The sequence below is a fragment of the Pituophis catenifer genome, unplaced genomic scaffold (genome assembly GCF_029215685.1).
Source record: "Pituophis catenifer annectens isolate HBS135680 unplaced genomic scaffold, rPitCat1.0.hap2 SCAF_3, whole genome shotgun sequence".
Taxonomy (NCBI): Eukaryota; Metazoa; Chordata; class Lepidosauria; order Squamata; family Colubridae; genus Pituophis; species Pituophis catenifer.
Window position 1 is genome coordinate 178456604 of NW_027256883.1, and position 17960 is coordinate 178474563.

At 35.8% G+C, this 17960-nt stretch overlaps 2 protein-coding genes across 2 annotated transcripts in view; both read left to right on the plus strand.

Moving 5' to 3' along the window:
- Positions 1-5662, plus strand: part of SYCP1 (synaptonemal complex protein 1) — a 61130-nt gene extending 55468 nt beyond the window's left edge. Inside the window, exons 31-32 of the mRNA XM_070939866.1 lie at positions 5350-5436; positions 5519-5662. Of these exons, the coding sequence (XP_070795967.1) occupies positions 5350-5436; positions 5519-5662 (231 nt within the window). The remainder of the gene's footprint in view (positions 1-5349; positions 5437-5518) is intronic.
- Positions 5663-13486: 7824 nt separating this feature from the next.
- TSHB (thyroid stimulating hormone subunit beta) lies at positions 13487-17642 on the plus strand. The gene is made up of 3 exons (XM_070939867.1): positions 13487-13580; positions 15559-15727; positions 17412-17642. The coding sequence occupies exons 2-3, from the start codon at positions 15560-15562 to the stop codon at positions 17640-17642; spliced, it is 399 nt and encodes a 132-aa protein (XP_070795968.1). The 5' UTR covers positions 13487-13580; position 15559.
- Positions 17643-17960: the final 318 nt, after the last annotated feature.

The following is a 17960-nucleotide window of genomic DNA, read 5'->3' on the forward strand; positions in this document are numbered from 1 at the left end:
TTAACTAAAGGTTAATGAGAAAATAGATCAGAAGACAAAATCAGGTTAATAAGGGAATTAAAAGGATTTAGCTCTTAATTGGTAGCTAAAGATGGAAAGTAAACAAGTATAATAGAAACTTTCCCAAAGGAAAAAAGTGAGGCAGTAGACATAAAAAGGTGATACTGAGTTCCTTCTTAAAGATCTAATATTGCATATCAAAAAAATATTGAAGGCTATGATTGAAAATCTGTTGGGATAAGTGCTGCTTAAGTAGAAGGTAAATAAATACCATATTATACATGGATGATGTAGCCATTTATTTCTGAACACCTACTGAATGAAGAACTCTTAAAAGTCCTTTCATGCATGGTTCTGTAAAAAGAAATTGGGTACTAATCACAAATTATTAAAATTACATTTTTTGCCAGAAAATCTGGTGAATAAATGGGCATCTAAGTATCTGGCAATGGCATTTCATTTTTATGGTAGTAAGAAAACATACAATATATTTTTTCCAATATGGTAGAGAACTGCAACTATAAATTGTCAATTCTTGATATCCAAATGTAATAATTATATTGCAGCTGCCTTTAACAGATTTCAAGGAATGCACATATATTTTAGGTCCCTAATTGCTGAATTTTTAAGCTCAGAAATTCAGATGTGAAGATAAAGAAACAAAAGACATAAAAAACAGTTTTATGCAGGGGTGAAATGCTCCCGGTTCGGACCGGATCACCTGATCCGGTAGCGATGGCGGCAGGTGGTTTGGAGAACTGGTAGCAAAAATCCCTGCGCCCCCCCCCATACCCAGCTGAGCCGCGCAATCATCAGAGGCTGTTTTTTTTTTAATTTTTAAAATAATTTTTTCTACAACTTGTTCGGCCGAAAAAATGCTTTTAAAAGTTAAAAAAAAAAAGTCTCTGATTATCACGCGGCTTTGCGTGTTTTAAAAATGTCTTTAAAAGCCTCTGGCGATCCCAGCTGACTTGCCTGATCGTCAGCGGCTTCTAAAAGCATTTTTTTCTGCAACCTCTTCAGCCCAAGAGGTTGTAGGAAAAAAAATGCCTTTAAAAGCCTCTGGCGATCCCAGCTGACTTGCCTGATCGTCAGAGGCTTCTAAAAACATTTTTTTCTGCAACCTCTTAAGGTTGTAGAAAAAATGCTTTTAAAAGGAAAAAAAATTGGCCACGCCCACAGAACCGGTAGTAATAAATTTTAGATTTCACACGTGGTTTTATGTCTTGATGCAGACATGATGAAAACACAGGCAAGAATATGATTATTTTAAATTCAGACTTGAATCTGTGACCTCAAAAATGGTATTTAAAGTCATCCTATTTTCCTATGTAGCTAGCCCATTTCATTCCTGATGGTGATTTTCAATTTACATGGAATATAACATTACTGTTGAAATTAACACTCTTAGGTTTTCTCCTCCTAACCTATTCTCTTTCTTAGGGAAAAGTTTGTACAAAGGTGTAGTACTGATTCTAAACACTAGGCAGCAATGTGTTCTAACTAGTATGCCTAATTTCCCCTGAAAATTGGAAATTTTTAATATTGAGAGCAGTTTACTCGAGCAGTTAGAAGTTCCAAAGTACAGAAAGCTTTTACATTGTTGTGTTTAAAATATTTTCCTTCCACGATTGCAGAGAAATACAGGAAAATCCTACTGTGTTTCCCTGAAAATAAGATCCTGTCTTATATTTTTTTGAACCCTGAAATAAGCGCTTGGCCTTATTGCCATGCACTCAAAATCCCAATTGGGCTTACTATCAGGGGATGTCTTATTTTGGGGGAAACAGGGTATAGTGATGCCTGTGTAAACTAAGCGAATTGGGACTGTTGAGCATTCCCTTTTTTAACTGCCTGTTATATAAAAATGTGTGTATTAGTTTGATCTTCCTGATATTGTCAAGATTACCAGAGCACAAATGCTATTATAACGAATTATAATGCCTCAGTAACATGTAAAGTTGCTTCCTTTTAAGTTGCAATTTACAAAACTTTCCAGAAATTGATTAGGAATAAAAATTGTGTAAGCTGTGAAATAATGTTTGATATTTTATAAATTAAAGCTGACTTGATATTAAACACCTGATTACTTTTAGACATGTAGTACAGTATAACCATCATTACTGTCTATGTAGTTCAGTGTTCTTTTCTCTATAGTTGGCTAACCAAATACATGTATCTTTGTATCCTCTCCAGCAGGTCTTGGTGGAGACAGTAAATAACAAAAACTCCCAAAACTTGGAAATAATTTTCCAGATTTATGAAATAAATGATTAGCTCACACATACATGTATTATTATTATTATTATTATTATTATTATTATTATTATTATTATTATTATAAAATGTAAACATGAAAATCAGTCTACTGGACATTTAAAAATGTGTCACAAATACCATTGACTGATGCTAATGGCTGATAGGGGTTGCTGCCAGCGTCCTAGTATCTTCTTAAAATATATGATGTTCCGAGTAGCACAGTTTTTTGCAGTTTCGCTGGTGTTATTGCAGGAAGCTGCAATTTCTTGATGTGTTTTGTAAAATTCTTGGGCATGGTACCATATTACTACTACTACTACTACTACTACTACTACTACTACTACTACTACTAATAATAATAATATTAATAATAATAATAATAATTTTGCCATTTATCTTGACATGGGGCTACTCTAGGTGGCTCACAACCATAAAAAACATAAAAACAAAAAAGTTTAAACAAAGCAAAATTAAAATAGAATAATAAAATAACCAAGGAAAAAGAAAACAAATAAAATACATCAATATGATTAGTAAAAAAGAATGTGCATGTTAGGAGCAGAGAACAGGGGAGGAGAGATGGCATCTGCTATCAATGTAGCAGCCACCTCCAGAGTTGAACTCTCCCTTTGGGTCCCTAAGCCAATTTGCAGAGCCAGGTAATTAGGCTCTTATGGAATGATAGGTTGGGGGCAGATCTTACACTGGAGAGCAGGATGTTCCAAAGCATGGGTGCTTGGAAGAAGTCAAGAATTCTTCTGGAAGAAGTCAAGACTTCTTTGACTGAAGGAATCTGCAGTAAGCCCTCTGTGCTGGCCCAGGTAGGATAGGCTAGACTTAACAGGACAGTATGGTTCATATGTATCTTCCCCATACAAGTTTTTATTTATATTTTTGTATATCTTTTTGAAAGTTTTATATTTGGTTATCTAGAAAGTATTCAGATAAATTATCAAATTAATTTATTAGGGTTGCATGAAGCAGGTGTCTTCCATTAATGTCCATGCAAGAAGCTCAGGAACAGCTTTGCTGTAATCGTAGGAAGAAAATATGCCTCCTAAAATGCTGTACATAGCTCTGTTTTGTGTAGGATGCATTGGATTCTTCACTTGGAAATTATTTTTCCAATACCTAAGGATGGTCATTCACACTCATTGAATTAAGTGAAATGGAATCCATCTTTATGTAATAAAAGGATGGTCAACTGGGCATATTTTTTATCCTTCAGTGCCATAGGATTCCACTTAATGATTTGATACTTGATACTATGGTATCAAAATTCCCAATTAATTTATCTGGAGTTCCTTCCAGACTTTTTGTAAGCATTCAATGTTTTCCTCCAGACATTTCTACAACCTACATTATCGCCCCTTCTGTTCAACATTTATGTGAAGCCGCTGGGCGAGATCATCCGTGGCTTTGGGGTGGAGTTCCATCAGTACGCTGACGACACTCAGTTGTACATCTCCACCCCAGGCCACCCCAACGATGCCCTTGAAGTGATGTCCCAGTGCCTGGAGGCCGTGCGGGCCTGGATGGGGAGAAACAGGCTCCGACTCAACCCTTCCAAGACCGAGTGGCTGTGGCTTCCGGTGTCCCGATATAGCCAGCTGGTGCCATCGCTGGCTATTGGGGGCGAATCATTGGCCCCCACGGAGAGGGCTCGCAACTTAGGCGTCCTCCTGGATGCACGGCTGTCTTTAGAAGAGCATATGACGGCCGTGGCCAGGGGGGCTTTCTATCAGGTTCGCCTGATACGCCAATTGTGTCCCTTTCTGGATCGGGACTCCTTACACACGGTCACTCAAGCACTCGTCACTTCCCGCCTGGACTACTGCAATGCTTTCTACATGGGGCTCCCCTTGGGGTGCACCCGGAGGCTGCAGTTGGTCCAGAATGCGGCCGCGCGGGGGATTATGGGAGCGACGGGGCGCTCCCATGTGACACCTCTCCTGTGCGAGCTGCACTGGCTTCCTGTGGTCTTCCGGGTGCGCTTCAAGGTGTTGCTGATCACCTTTAAAGCGCTCCATGGCTTAGGGCCAGGGTATTTACGAGACCGCCTTCTGCCACCAATAGCCTCCCACCGGCCGGTTCGCTTCCACAGAGAGGGCCTCCTCAGGGTGCTGTCGGCCAGACAGTGCCGGCTGGCGACCCCCAAGGAGAGAGCCTTCTCTGTGGCGGCACCAGCCCTCTGGAACGACCTACCCCCTGAGATACGCACGATATCAGACCTCCGGACTTTTCATCGGGCCCTAAAAACACACTTATTCCATCTAGCTGGGCTGGCTTGATCCCGTCATCTCAGTTTTAATTGATTCGGTTTTAATTTGGGTTGTTTTAAATTATTTGGGCCAAAATTATTTAATTGTTTTTAAATTGTTTTTTAAATTTTGTATACGATGTATACGCCCTGAGTCCTGTGGGAGAAGGGCGGTATAGAAATAAATAAATAAAAATAAATAAGTAAATAAATAAATAAATAAATATATGTGTTCTTGATTTTAATGGTACTTGTTTACTTTTCTCATTTATAAATGTCATGCTGCCTAATTAGTCTGCTAAGACTTTATTAACTGATTCCACAGAATGAAATTTTGTTTAGAAACTGTATTATACTGCTATATTCACTAACTTTCTGAATTGTATATTCCAGGAATATTGGCATATGATTAAATTACTTTTGATTAGAGATTTAAGGGACTTATTCATTGTAATATATTTTTCATGTCCACATTTTATTTTCTATACACAGAAGCCCTACATTAATACTGTGAAAGCAAAAAACAAAACAAAACCCAGGAGTCTCTTCCCCCCCCCCCCCCCCATAGACTAATATAGTCTCCGTCTATAATGTTAACAGAAGCAACAAGGGCAATGGAGATTACTATGGAGGAGATGCCAAAGAATAGATTCCTTTCCTTCTATGAATTTAGATCACATTCTTTGTGAACTAAGAGAGAGAGAGAGAAAGACTACAACACCCTAAATTAGATATAATTTAGTTTTCGCATGATGTAATATATAATAAAACATGAAAGAAGGGATTCAGTAGATGCAAATATTTAATTTTAACTATTATTTCCCCCCAAGAGTATTGTAACAGAACAAGAAATGTTTAAAAAGCTGAATAAAGACTATTCAGAATCTTCTCATCTATGCATCAGGACACCAAAGCAGGTATTTTAGTAATTTCCTGGAAGCCAAATTTGATCTCAAAATGACTATTTATCAAATACTAAGTCAAGTATTTTATCTATAGATTCAAGCTCCATCTATTCTGAAAACTCCAGGATCTTCGATGAAACTTGCCACTGTAAAAAAGATGCGAGAGGCAGGATGGACTGCAATCTCCAAAATTGACAGAAGAATAAAAATGAAAGAAGCTGGAAAGCTCTTTATTTAAACCAATTTTTTTTCATTTTAGAAGAATTAATTGTTCAGTTAGATAATATATTTATATTCAAAGTTACGTTTCTATTAACATTGTGTGAAGCCTCAGTGGGCATATAGATTGATATGCCCTTTGAAACTGTTTTGCAATGTGGATTCCAATCTCTAATCCTAATCCCAATAAGAGCTAGACATGTTGAAGAGGCCACTGCTGTGTCTATTGTTTTGCAACATACTGTATTTCTAATGATATTTGCAGTGAAGCCCATCTCATTGCCTCTGGTGATCAGAGTCAATATTGCTCTGCAAAGCAGCTCTACTTCACACATGTCTTCTTTCTATATTTTGTTTCAATAACATTCATTTTTACAGTAATGTATCCCAATTCTTTTGAAAATACTTTATATGTTGAACACATCTCTTAAAAGCTCATCTTATAGAGCAACCCATTTCCTGTAGCTACAGTTGTATGTGGGAAGTATACACATCCCTTCCTTAAGGATTTCATCTATGTAAGAACAATAATTAGTAAGCAGAAGTAATAACCGATACTTCCTCATAGAAAAATGAAGCAAGATTTCTTCCCTTAACCCTTTGTTAGCCTTCCCAGGTGGAAATTCTACAGGTGGAAATTACCGTAAGCAAATATGAATGTTAACATTATTAATATTGAAAATATAGTTTAAAGAATTAAATTTTCATGTTATTTACATAAGTACTGTACTATCAATCTCAAACTGAGAAGTTTTTTGAAGTGGGAAGCAAAATATTATTAATTGTTATTGGAAATGCATTGTGGTAATAAAATTATTTTATTTTCTGACACTGAGTTAAGTCATATTCCTAATTAGCACAAGGATTTAAATGTCTTATTAGCCACATCCAAAAACACAATCCTTTATAGCCTTCCTAGTGATGTTTTCATAAATTAGGATTAAGATTCAAGTGGGTTTTTTTCTAGGAAAATAAATCAATCTAAATTGCTTAGGTTGTATTAAAGGGTAATAAGTGATAATTTTGAAGCTCATCATCTTCATACCACATCATGCTAAGATTAAATTAAATTCTTGATACATCTTGATGCAGACTAGCACTGATGATGTTACCTCATTTGGGTGATGAAACATCTGCAAGAATTCAAAGAAGCTCAGAGACCACCGAGGACCCCTCATATTAACCCTGAGCTACAAATATTCTCCTTTATTAGTGATGCATTTTCATTGTCATCACATAATTTTGGGACCTGTCTCTTCATTTTTGGACAATTAAAAACATTCTGATACTACCAATGTGACTTCTGAAGCAGCATTAATGTTCACTGTTAAAGATTTAAGCAAACTACACCACTGGGAAAATAGTATAGATACAAATAAGAATTACAGTCTTTATTCAGTAAAGCATTTTAAATCCAGAATATCCATAGTGAATAATCAATATTCATGATAGATTACAAAAAGTCAAGTGTGATCAAAACAACAAAAATATTACTGTAAAAAGAAACTTTTATTTGAATACAACTGTTGTCCATGTTTTCCACTTCTCCCAATACAACAACTAAATTCATCCTGAGGTTTTCCAAAGTCAGGTAGCCAGCACTGTTTTAAAGTGAAAATATAAATGAGTCTTGTACATAAGATTAGTATCAAATGTTAAAGGAGCATCTTAATGACCCAAAGATGATAAATATTAGGAGCAAAGGAAAGGAATATAAATTTGAATTGATTGATCAGGGTTAAAACAAATACTACATTCTGGGAATCCTTTCTGGATTTTTAATTGATACAGGACAGAAATTGTAATGACATTTGGATTTGTGAATGGATTAAGTTTGAGATGCAGAAAGAAGTGATTTCTATAATGTAATATCAAGTTGAGCCTGGATAGCTCAACAGACTAAAAGCCTGTTATTAACATTCAGCTGTCTGCAATTATTGCAAGTTCGAATCTTCCCCAGGCTCAAGGTTGACTCAGCCTTCCATCCTTTCTAAGCTAGGTAAATTGAGGACCCAGTTTGTGGGGGAAATAAGCTGACTTTGTATAAAATATACAAAAGTATGAAGGCTATTGCTTAACGCATTGTAAGCCGCCCTGAGTCTCCGGAGAAGGGTGGCATATAAATCTAATTAAAAAAAAAAGGGGGGGGCAGAGAAATAGTAAGTTGCTTGTACTTGTATGGAAGTCACTTTAACTTTTTTCTTTTTTCCTTTTTTCTGCATTTTTAATCTATTTTGCCTCTCTTTTCAGTTTGTTTTATTTTTTACTATTAAAATCTTTAATATCTATTTTTCAAAAAAGAAAAATCAATACATTAAAATACTGATAATAAAATCATTCTTTAGCTAAAAAGAATATTTGATTTAAAATACATTCAATTAGTTCAATGAAGTAATAGGTCAATGCTACTTAATTTTAAAACTCAACAAATGGCCTCAATTTTTGAATGTTGAATTTTCTTTCAGTCTTAACATTAAAGTTAGTTTACATAATATACATATTGTTTAAAATACATATTTTGATCTCTTACATTTTCATATATATTGTTTTTGCACTGTGCCTATACGGTGAAAGCCGTGAGCCTCAAAGCTTGTCTTGGAAGTCTTCTGGATGTTCACATCTTGGTCTCAGCCTCTGCTTTGAGTTAGTGGCTTGGTAGTTTTTACTGCCACTATCTAACTTTTGGGGAGCATCTGACTTATGTTGCCTTCTTGGAAGTAAAAAGCAGGAGTGGGAACTTCTTTTCCTAATATGGCTTCTAATTGTAGTTTAAAGTTGTATGACTAAGGGTTTCCTTCCTTCTTTCAGAAACAGACCTATCCTCACTAGGAAGAAGGGAGGGGGGGAAATTTTAATTCAGACTTTTCCTGTTGTGCTTATCTGCTACAAATTAAAAAACTAAAACAAAATAGAACCAAAGTCAACTTAATATTTCAGAATTCCAGATTGTATATAAACAGTATAATTCATGAGTATCAATTTCCTCACTTGTACTGGAACATAAAAAACAAGATAGCACAGCATATAACTCAAAGATTTAACTTAGCATTCCTCACTAAATGTTCTTATGTTTCCAGAGATATCCTTTTCTAAAACATTTAATTATTTGTTTTAAATAGCCATCTATCTCAAATACACGTCTGGATGGCTAATAGAAGGAAAACTCACAAGAACAGCAATTAGCACAAATTTTGTTGCTTGCCATCAGTTTCTATAATCTTACAATTTGGTACTGACCAGAGTGCTGATCTAACTTCCTCTTCTATTACTAGAGCTTGTAGGTAGGAATATCTTCTCAGATATCTTAGAGGTTGACATCTATAATATTTAAGTACACCCTTCCAATTTTTCTTTGATCTTTGAATAAATTATTGTCTGTCCATTGGTGTCCTTTAGCATACCAATTTGAGATTGGTAGATTAGAATGTTCTGATTCCTTTGAAAGATTTTCCTCCCTCCCCTCCTCCCAGTCCATTTCCATCTTGAATTTGTTGAAATACCGCCTTTTACCAGGGTCTCTATTGCTCTTTGTTGAGTGCCTTCCTAATATTTTGTCTTTCTGACACAGTTTATAAACAGAAAGTTTAATTTCGTCATCTTTGGCAATCTCTTTCAACATTCATCCTTAGCAACTTAAATTCATTCTATAGTTCCACTCTTCACACACATGAATACCAGTCAAGTGCTTGTGCTATCCCATCAAGATTCATCCCCTCCAAGATGCACAAATGTACACTTGCATTTCGAAAAATGTATGCAAGTGATGGCTTTGTAAAATATGTAAACCAAAGCACTGAAATCCTACAGTGAATGTCTGGCCCTGCTCTCCACACTCAGATTGGTGTGTTCTGGGAGGTATCTGTAACAGTAATTCATCAAATTATTTGCGTAGTTACATATTCATCATTGTAATATTGCTTTTGTTTTTTCTTCTATCACGGGCACCTGTGATGGTCAGAATCAGAACTCAGTAGCAAATAGGAACCAAGGCCACATGGAAGGTATGATTCCCCAATTTCTAACAATCAGAGTTGGAAGGGACCTTGGAAGTCTTCTAGTCCAACCCCTTGCTCAGGAAACCTGCTGTCCCACTGCTCAGCAAAGCTTATACCATTTCTAGTTTCACTTTAGAAAATTTCCAATAAACTGGACAAAGGCAGAATTTATATATGTGACTGGAATAATAAAGGAAATGTCTGAAAGATTATGATAATATTTAACACATTATTTATAGTAATTTTTAAATCTAAATTGATTTTATGCAATGCAGTGCTGAACTTCCATATTAAATAATTATGTAATTTTGCAGCTAATCTTGGAAAATTTCAATTAATTGTAGGTGTTTAAAAACCTGTAAAGAATATCTGAAATTTTACCTCTGCAGAACAAGCAACAAGTATAACAATTTCTATTCCTATGTCAATGCTAATGGTAGATAAACCCAGAGTTCTTTGGCAGTGGTTTTTTTAAAATCTGCTTTTAAGACATTCTAGGTAAGATTCTGCTTCCTGTCAACTTACTGGATTTACATCCACTTAACACATGATACAATAGATATGTTTCCCACTTCCTACTCAAATCTAATTCTTTACAGGAAGCAAAAGCATAACTGCTTATTTTTTCAGTAATAACCTTACATTTATGCAACATTTGTGACATCTTTAAATTGCCTGATTTTTTAATATTAATCTTTTGCATTTTCTGTAGCACTATTTATCACTGGAGCACATCTAGTGCTTGTTATTTCAATTGGATGGGATTACTCATTCGATAGCAATATAGAAATGGTAACTTCCATTTCATGAAAGTGTAAATGACTGATGTCAGTGAGTAGTTGTTTTGGTTAAAAGAAAGGTTAAAACTGAATGATTCATACTTAAATGGCAAGAACCAGATGTATTGGTTGGCACTTTCAGTTTTTAGTGGAGAAGTCATTAATTTAATAGATAGTCAGCATTAAATAGATTTGAATTAGGTTTGTCATATTATGCTATGGTTTATTGATTAAACCACAATGGGCTGCATACATAGGACATGGTTTATGTACCATAATGCCTAGGCCCATACAATACCCTTAAGTTAAAACCAAATAAAACCAAAACCATTGTAATTTAGTGCAGTGTATGAATCCAGACATAGCACGATTAAATATAAAATTATTGATCACATTGATGTAGGTACTGGACAAAACTTCTAGGAAGAGAATTCTGAGAATATCTGGAACAAACCAAAATTACATATATAGAAATTTAGTGTCACAGTCATGGATAATGTTGCTATATATTGGAATCTTGCTTGTTTTTGCTAACCATGAGAGTTCATCTGTCAGAAAATAAAATCATTTAGTACAGAAAACTAGAAATTTTCAACTGAGGTGGTATGAGTGGTATTAAATGCCACGTAAATAATAGTTTCTCATTATGAATATTTAATTTTATAAAGTTCAAATATTTTCTACAAGAACTTTGGATAATCAAAGTGGAAGTATACCTGACTTCTTTTAGTACAACTTAACTTTGCAAATTATTTTGGAATAAATGCTAATGGAAATAAATAAAATGTGTACAATACTGACACTTAAAAAAGATTAAAAATTATAACCTCCATTATTAAACTACTCAGTATTCCTAGATACCATACACATTTCCAGAAATCAGCCTAATAATAGTCTATAATTATGCTGCAAAATAAAGCAGGAGGATGATTTTATAATTATATTTTAGTGTCCCTCAGTTATTACATGTAATCTTAATGAGTGTTCTATTAAACTAAATAGAAGGGTTGACTAATATTTACTAAGACTCTTCCTCCCTTCTCATACTTTATCCATTTCCTTTGTATTAAATTTCTGAGTTTATATAATTGTAATAGTCACATTCCTCATAGCATGCTTGCTATGCAATCAACAAGGAATGATAAGAAATAAATTAGTACTAGTCATAGACATTCAATCTACTTTTCTCATGTAGGCAAATTTTCTCATTAAAAATCTATTAAAGGTTCTAAGAGTTATGGCCTGAAGAATGGAATAACTCCAATTCCCCGTGATCAGATGAACTTAACTGTTTTGCTAAATAAAATTAGGTGAAGAAAATTATTATTTTTTTAGTTATGTTCATTGTGTATCAGAATTTTGACTACATTATTCCATATACATCCCTCACTGAAAGTAACTTCACTACATTGGAGATGATGTCTGTACAAGAGTTTATGGGCACTTCCACAGGGCAATGCTTCCATTTTCCAATCGGGTGAAATCTAAAGTTTGTTACTACCGGTTCTGTGGGCATGGCTTGGTGGTGGGGGTTAATGTGATTGGGTGGGCGTGGCCAACTTTTTTTTTACTTTTAAAAGCATTTTTTCTACAACCTTAAGAGGTTGCAAGAAAAAAATGCTTTTAGAAGCCTCTGACGATCAGGCAAGTCAGGTGGGATCGCCAGAGGCTTTTAAAGGCATTTTTTCCTCTACAACCTCTTCGGTTGATTCAAAATGCTTTGAAAAGCCTCTGACGATCCTGGTTGAGCCGCGCAACCATCAGAGGCTTTTTTTAAAAAAACTTTTAAAAGCATTTTTTCGACCGAAGAGGTTGTAGAAAAAACACCTTTAAAAGTAAAAAAAAAAACAGTCTCTGATGATCGCACGGCTCAGCTGGGCATGGGGGGGGCCCGCAGGGATTTTTGCTACCGGTTCTCCGAATCACCCGCCACCATCGCTACCAGATCGGGCGATCCGGTCCGAACCGGGAGCATTTCACCCCTGTTTCCAATCCTTAAGCAGTCTGAAAATTCCTACCTATATTCTTCCTTTATGTTAACCAAGGAATACTGAGAACTTAGTGTGCTAATCAAACTGTCCCTTCACTTGACCAATAGAAACCTAGAATTAGTGTTTTTTGTTTTACAGTATGTCCTGTCCAAGCTTCTTAGACTTCATGAACTGGGACTTATTGTAGAGCCTTTTAATACTTGAGTAACCCAAATATCATCATTAATTCCACACAAAAGGAAAAGAAATACTTAAAAATCCAGCAGTTTGCTACCCTGCTTGCCCTTCTGCACTGTTTCCATCTGGGGTTTTTCACCTCTGCTGAAGCAAGCCAGCATTAAAAGACCTGCCAGATGGATGGGTGAGCAAAAGTGAGAAATAGACTTCCCCAACTTTCAGAATGTCACCCATGTAAAAATACAGATGACCTTCTTTTGCAATTTGGCTTGCACCACAGCTGAGCCAAGAATAAATCAACTGCCAACCTCAACTGATGTTAAATCCCAGAATTCCAGAGTGGCTTTTGACTTGGCAGAATTCTGCAGTTGATCAGCCAAGTTGTGTAAACTCAGCTGTACAATGAAGTATTAATAAAGGAGGATATTTGTAGCTCAGGGTTGACATGAGAGGTTCTTGGTGCTCTCTGAGCTTGCTTGTTTTCTTGCAGACGTTTCATTATTCAAACTAGGTAACATCAGTGCTAGTACAATAAAGTCTTTGCATGAAAGTTGGGCATGGCAAATGACTTCAATCCCAGTACTAGCATGTACATAGACTCAGAAATATGTATTTCTGTTTTATGGAGAATAAAAAATTAATTTTAAAGTAATTAATATTAACTACAATTCAGTTGCCAGGCAGAGATATTTTAACTCCAGTTCTTTCAATTCCATTTCCTTGGAATGAATCCTGTATGACTCCTGCAGTAGATATTACTGAGATTAGAAGGAGCAATTAATGCAATTATATAAACAGTAGATTAGCCAGGAATTAACCTGGAAAATATAAAATGTGCCCAGCGTCTGAACTGTGCATTTTCTCAGAAGCAAACTCAAAGACACAGGGTGACTGCGTGAAAAAAAGATTGTGCAGCCAAGAGACTGATTCTCCTTTTCTGAGGTGTTCTGAGGTGTTCCGAGGTGTTCTGAGTTTGGACAGCCCAGCAGAGATAGGTATGTATCCCTAGCTTTATGTGCCTCTGTACGTGTGAATCTGGAAAAAATTACTGTATATTTGTGGACTGGAACATGTAGTGTTCAACAATACAAACTTACAATACATACTGCTTTGTTTTTGAGGTGCCACAAGATAGGTGTATTTTGGCTGTAAAATAACATGATTATCCTTCAGAAACATTTTCCTAAGCAGGATTCTGTTTGTTGTGAGGGAAGATTTTTAACAAAAAGTATTTTCTATACTGTCAGTTCTTCTTGATTTACGTCATTCTTCAGCATTTGATCTGTCATTAATCAAGCTTTTTTCTCTGTCAGTGGCTTTACCAGTTTCCAAATTCTGGATATAATGTTTGAATGAAGCAGAATGTATGTGGAAAGTATAACGGCACAAAAAATATAATCAAAATCTGAAACCATTTCAGTACATTTGAACAATGAGATGAAATTCAATATAAATGAATATGAATGGCTGCATTTAGGAACTAGATATACTGTATGTGGCATAAATATTGGTCACATTGAATAAACAATTGCCTGCATGAGCTTGACATCATTTGGCAACAATTGGGGTATATGTGTGCTTGTGAAGCTGAAATTAGAGCACTAATTATTCAGATGTCACACATTAAGAACATTGACAAATTAAAAAATGTTCACCAGAAATCAGCTTAGTAGGAAATCAAACATTACAAAGTCACCTGTTGCAAGGAACATTTTTCTTTAAAAATATTAGAGATAGAATAGAAAGAATAACAGAATAGAGAGAAGAATAAGAGAAGAAAATATTGCTGACTTCCAATATTGGAAGTGGTGGAAAAGAGTTGGGACAGATTCTTCACTTTTTGTTTGGCCCATTACTAGTCTGAGCCACTCAGCACTTCCTGATTACAGAATCTGATGACATCATCCTGCTCCCACTTCCAACCCATTGCATACTGCATCCATGTTTTCCAACTCTAATTCAAAATTGCTGTTTTTAAAGCTGATGGTTTCCAATGCTTCATTCTGTCCTAGCAATAGGCTGCCATGCCTGACATTACCCCTCCCTCCAATGGCTGGTTGCTGCCTGTACTGGTATATTTTGATGGGTTGTCAAGCTGCTATTTTCTCCACAATTTAAAAAATAGTGTTGCATTTGATTCAATGGCCTGTTAAATCAATGCACTGTCTCAACCCTAGAAGCCCATGTTCCATTAAAATCTTATATATCCCGGTGGGCACCTTTTTGATTTCTGCCCAAGCTGAATGAAATATACTTCGCTTACTTTCCCATTCCATGCAAAACTTCCGTCCCCTTTCCTTTGTTTTAAATATGCATTTGTTCCTTTAAATATGTATCAGTTCTTCCTTGTTAGCAAAGTTTCTATGGAGTTAGGAAGGTAAGAACTACAATGCAGATCTGTTTTCATGTTTGATTATTATGCAGTAGTGTCAAAGCAACAATGTTACAGCACCAGTAATATTATAACAAGGGGGAAGAAGTAAAAAATAGGTCTGCTTTTGGATAAAAAAAATAGTGTGTGTGTGTGAAAGCATCCATGTGTGCAAATATCTGAGAATATGGAAATGCTCTAATTATTGGCTGTGAATATTTTGCATATATCCATTTTCAGACCTAGTTACATTATTTTGAGTCTTAGAAGTACAGAATCCTAGTGATAAAATCAAGATGAAAAAGGAAGACAACCCTAATGTGGAGACTGCCTGTATATTCATATTAGAGGAAGCTAGAAAGCCACCTAGGGGGAAAAAAACCCCTGGTATATTTCTCATCTATGCACTGTATAGTGCTTAAGTAGGGAATTATCTCAATGTGCCTTCCTCCAATTTAGCAGGAAATTAATTGCTCCTGATTTCTAGTAATATGGAAATGGGGGAATAGAGACAGGATATAATGCGTGCTGACAGGAGCTGATTTCTGTTCCTGTTAGACCTATCCTAGTGATACTTTGTTTTGATTTACCTTTATATCCAGCATGAATCCTGTCCTTTCCATCTCTCTGCCCCTAGTCTTTGCCTTGACTTTGGGGCAAAGTCTGGCTCTTTGTATCCCTGTTGACTATGTCATCCATGTGGAGAAGAGAGAATGTGGCTACTGCTTAGCTATCAACACCACCATCTGTGAAGGATTCTGCATGACTTGGGTAAGTGGATATGGCCTTGTAAGATACTTATGAGTCTCTCCTTATAATCCTTCTTGAGCATATATCTGAGCATGAATATTTGGGGTTTGGGGCTGATTGGGGCCACAGTAGATGAAGTGTTAACGGAATATGAATGGAATCATGTTCTGCACTTTAGAAATCCTGAACTGGTTTTTTCATATTCCATTTATTTAGGCTAACACCCGAGTTCTATGGATTTTCCACCTGCAAATGGCTGTATGTGACCTATTGGCATGTTTTTTATGCCTCTCCCATTAATGACATTTGATTTTTTTTCTGCCTTTTTTAAAAAATTTGGGGGAAAGGTGACATACTAAATTGGGTGTCTTAAGAATTTGCACTCACATGTAGAATGCAATCCTAGACATGACACACAAAGCCGGCCACTGACAGTTTTTCACTCCTGTTTTAAGAGGATAAATAGTGGGAAGAAATTTATAAGAATAATTTTTAATAAATTATCTTCTATAATAAGAGAAGATAATTTGAAATTTCTTTTAATATTACATTCCCCTTCAAGGATGATTATTCCTTATTTTCTCAAGTTGTGTCTAAAAAAAGTGGTTAATATGCAGAATACATGCAGGATTTCAATCTTTCCAGATGTTTAAGCTACTATTAAACAACTGTGCTCTTTTTAATATATTATTGACCTTCTCCAACACTTCCAAAATTCCTTCCTCCCTTCCTCTGGGAGACAGACTACATCAAAAGCCATTCCTTCTTATCCTAATTAATTAGGACATTAGTTTGCAAATTGTAGAAACACTAGAACAAACAGATTCTTCCAATAAAAAAAATTCAAAACGTATGTTTGAGTAACTGATTATCTCTGATAGTTGCTATCTGTCCAATGAGGTCCAGCACAGTGAATGCACTTCAGGTCTGTTTGATAAAGTAATGTAATCTATCTAGAAGAAAGTCTTAGCACTTGTCCTCTGAAACAGCATGCCCCTCCAGAGGTCTGTATGAATTCCTGTTGGAAAATGTTCAGAAAGTCACTGAAAATGTAACTTTTTCCCCAGGCCATGCTGTAAATTGATGATTGAGCCTCTTTAGGATATTTTACTGTTATGATCTGCTTCATTTTTAAATTGTTCTTACTTTTTAAAAATAGTAAGCAACAATGAGTAATTAAGTAACGTTAACTAAATAACTTAATTGATGGTTCTGTAGTAGAATCCCTTGAAATTTAGATTTTTGAGAGAAGTCTAATTAAAAAACTTGACATTTGATTTCCTTTTACAGCCCATTTGTGCTCAATCACATTGGTCTGATAGTCAATTCTCCACAGTTTCTGCAGTTGATCTTCCTAAGTCTTCTCCAAAGATGAACTTGGACTTTTTGCACACACAGTAGGTGCTACCTCTGAGCAACTGTCCTTCCAAGCAAAGTGCCCATCCTAAGCACATTCTTTTCTAATAGCTCAAACAGTTCATAATCTTTTTATACAGGATCAGTTTTAACTGTTTTCTCATTTCAGTAAGATTGCTGTTGCTTGATTTTTAGTTTGAAAAGCTCCCATAATGATGAAAGGATCCTTCTAATTTCAGTTGCATAGTGATTAGGAAGAGCACAGTGGAGAGCAGAATCCAACTTTATCAGGCTAATTTTAAACAAAGCCTATTAGGAAGGCAGAATAACCATTGGCATTTTGTTACAGGACAGTAATGTTAAGAAGCTACTGCTCCGGAGGCAGAGTGCCCTATCCCAGGATGTGTGTACATACAAGGAACTGGTGTACAGGACCGTGATGATACCTGGCTGTCAACACCATGCTGTCTCTTACTATTCCTATCCTGTGGCAGTGAGTTGCAAATGTGGGAAATGCAACACTGATTACAGTGACTGTGTGCAGGAGGCAAGTAGTGCTGGTTATTGTGCAATGTTCTAGAAGCTACATAACTCTTGAGGTCTCGGTTTTCTGTATCTTTCACGCACAGCAACAGCTAAAGAGCAGCAACAGCTAAAATAAATAAGTTGGATAGCATATCCATGAGTTTGATCTGTCCATTTATTCAAAGACAGAACAGTAAAATATAATAGGCTGCTCATTTTTGTGACTTTCATTTTTCTGAGGTTTCACAGCAAAAAAAGTGTCAAGAATAAAAACAACCCCTTTTTCCTTACCAAAGTCAGAGCAAAGACTCCATGGAACGAAATCTTAAGTTCTGCTTTCTGACTGAAAAAGCTAAAGTTAAATTTTTCCTAC

What these genes read in the sequence shown, in the direction of transcription:
- TSHB (XM_070939867.1), top strand. Translation starts at nt 15,560, where the DNA reads ATGAATCCTGTCCTTTCCATCTCTCTGCCCCTAGTCTTTGCCTTGACT. An exon ending in AAGGATTCTGCATGACTTGG is followed by an intron (nt 15,728 to 17,411) that starts GTAAGTGGATAT and finishes ATTTTGTTACAG; the next exon opens with GACAGTAATGTTAAGAAGCT.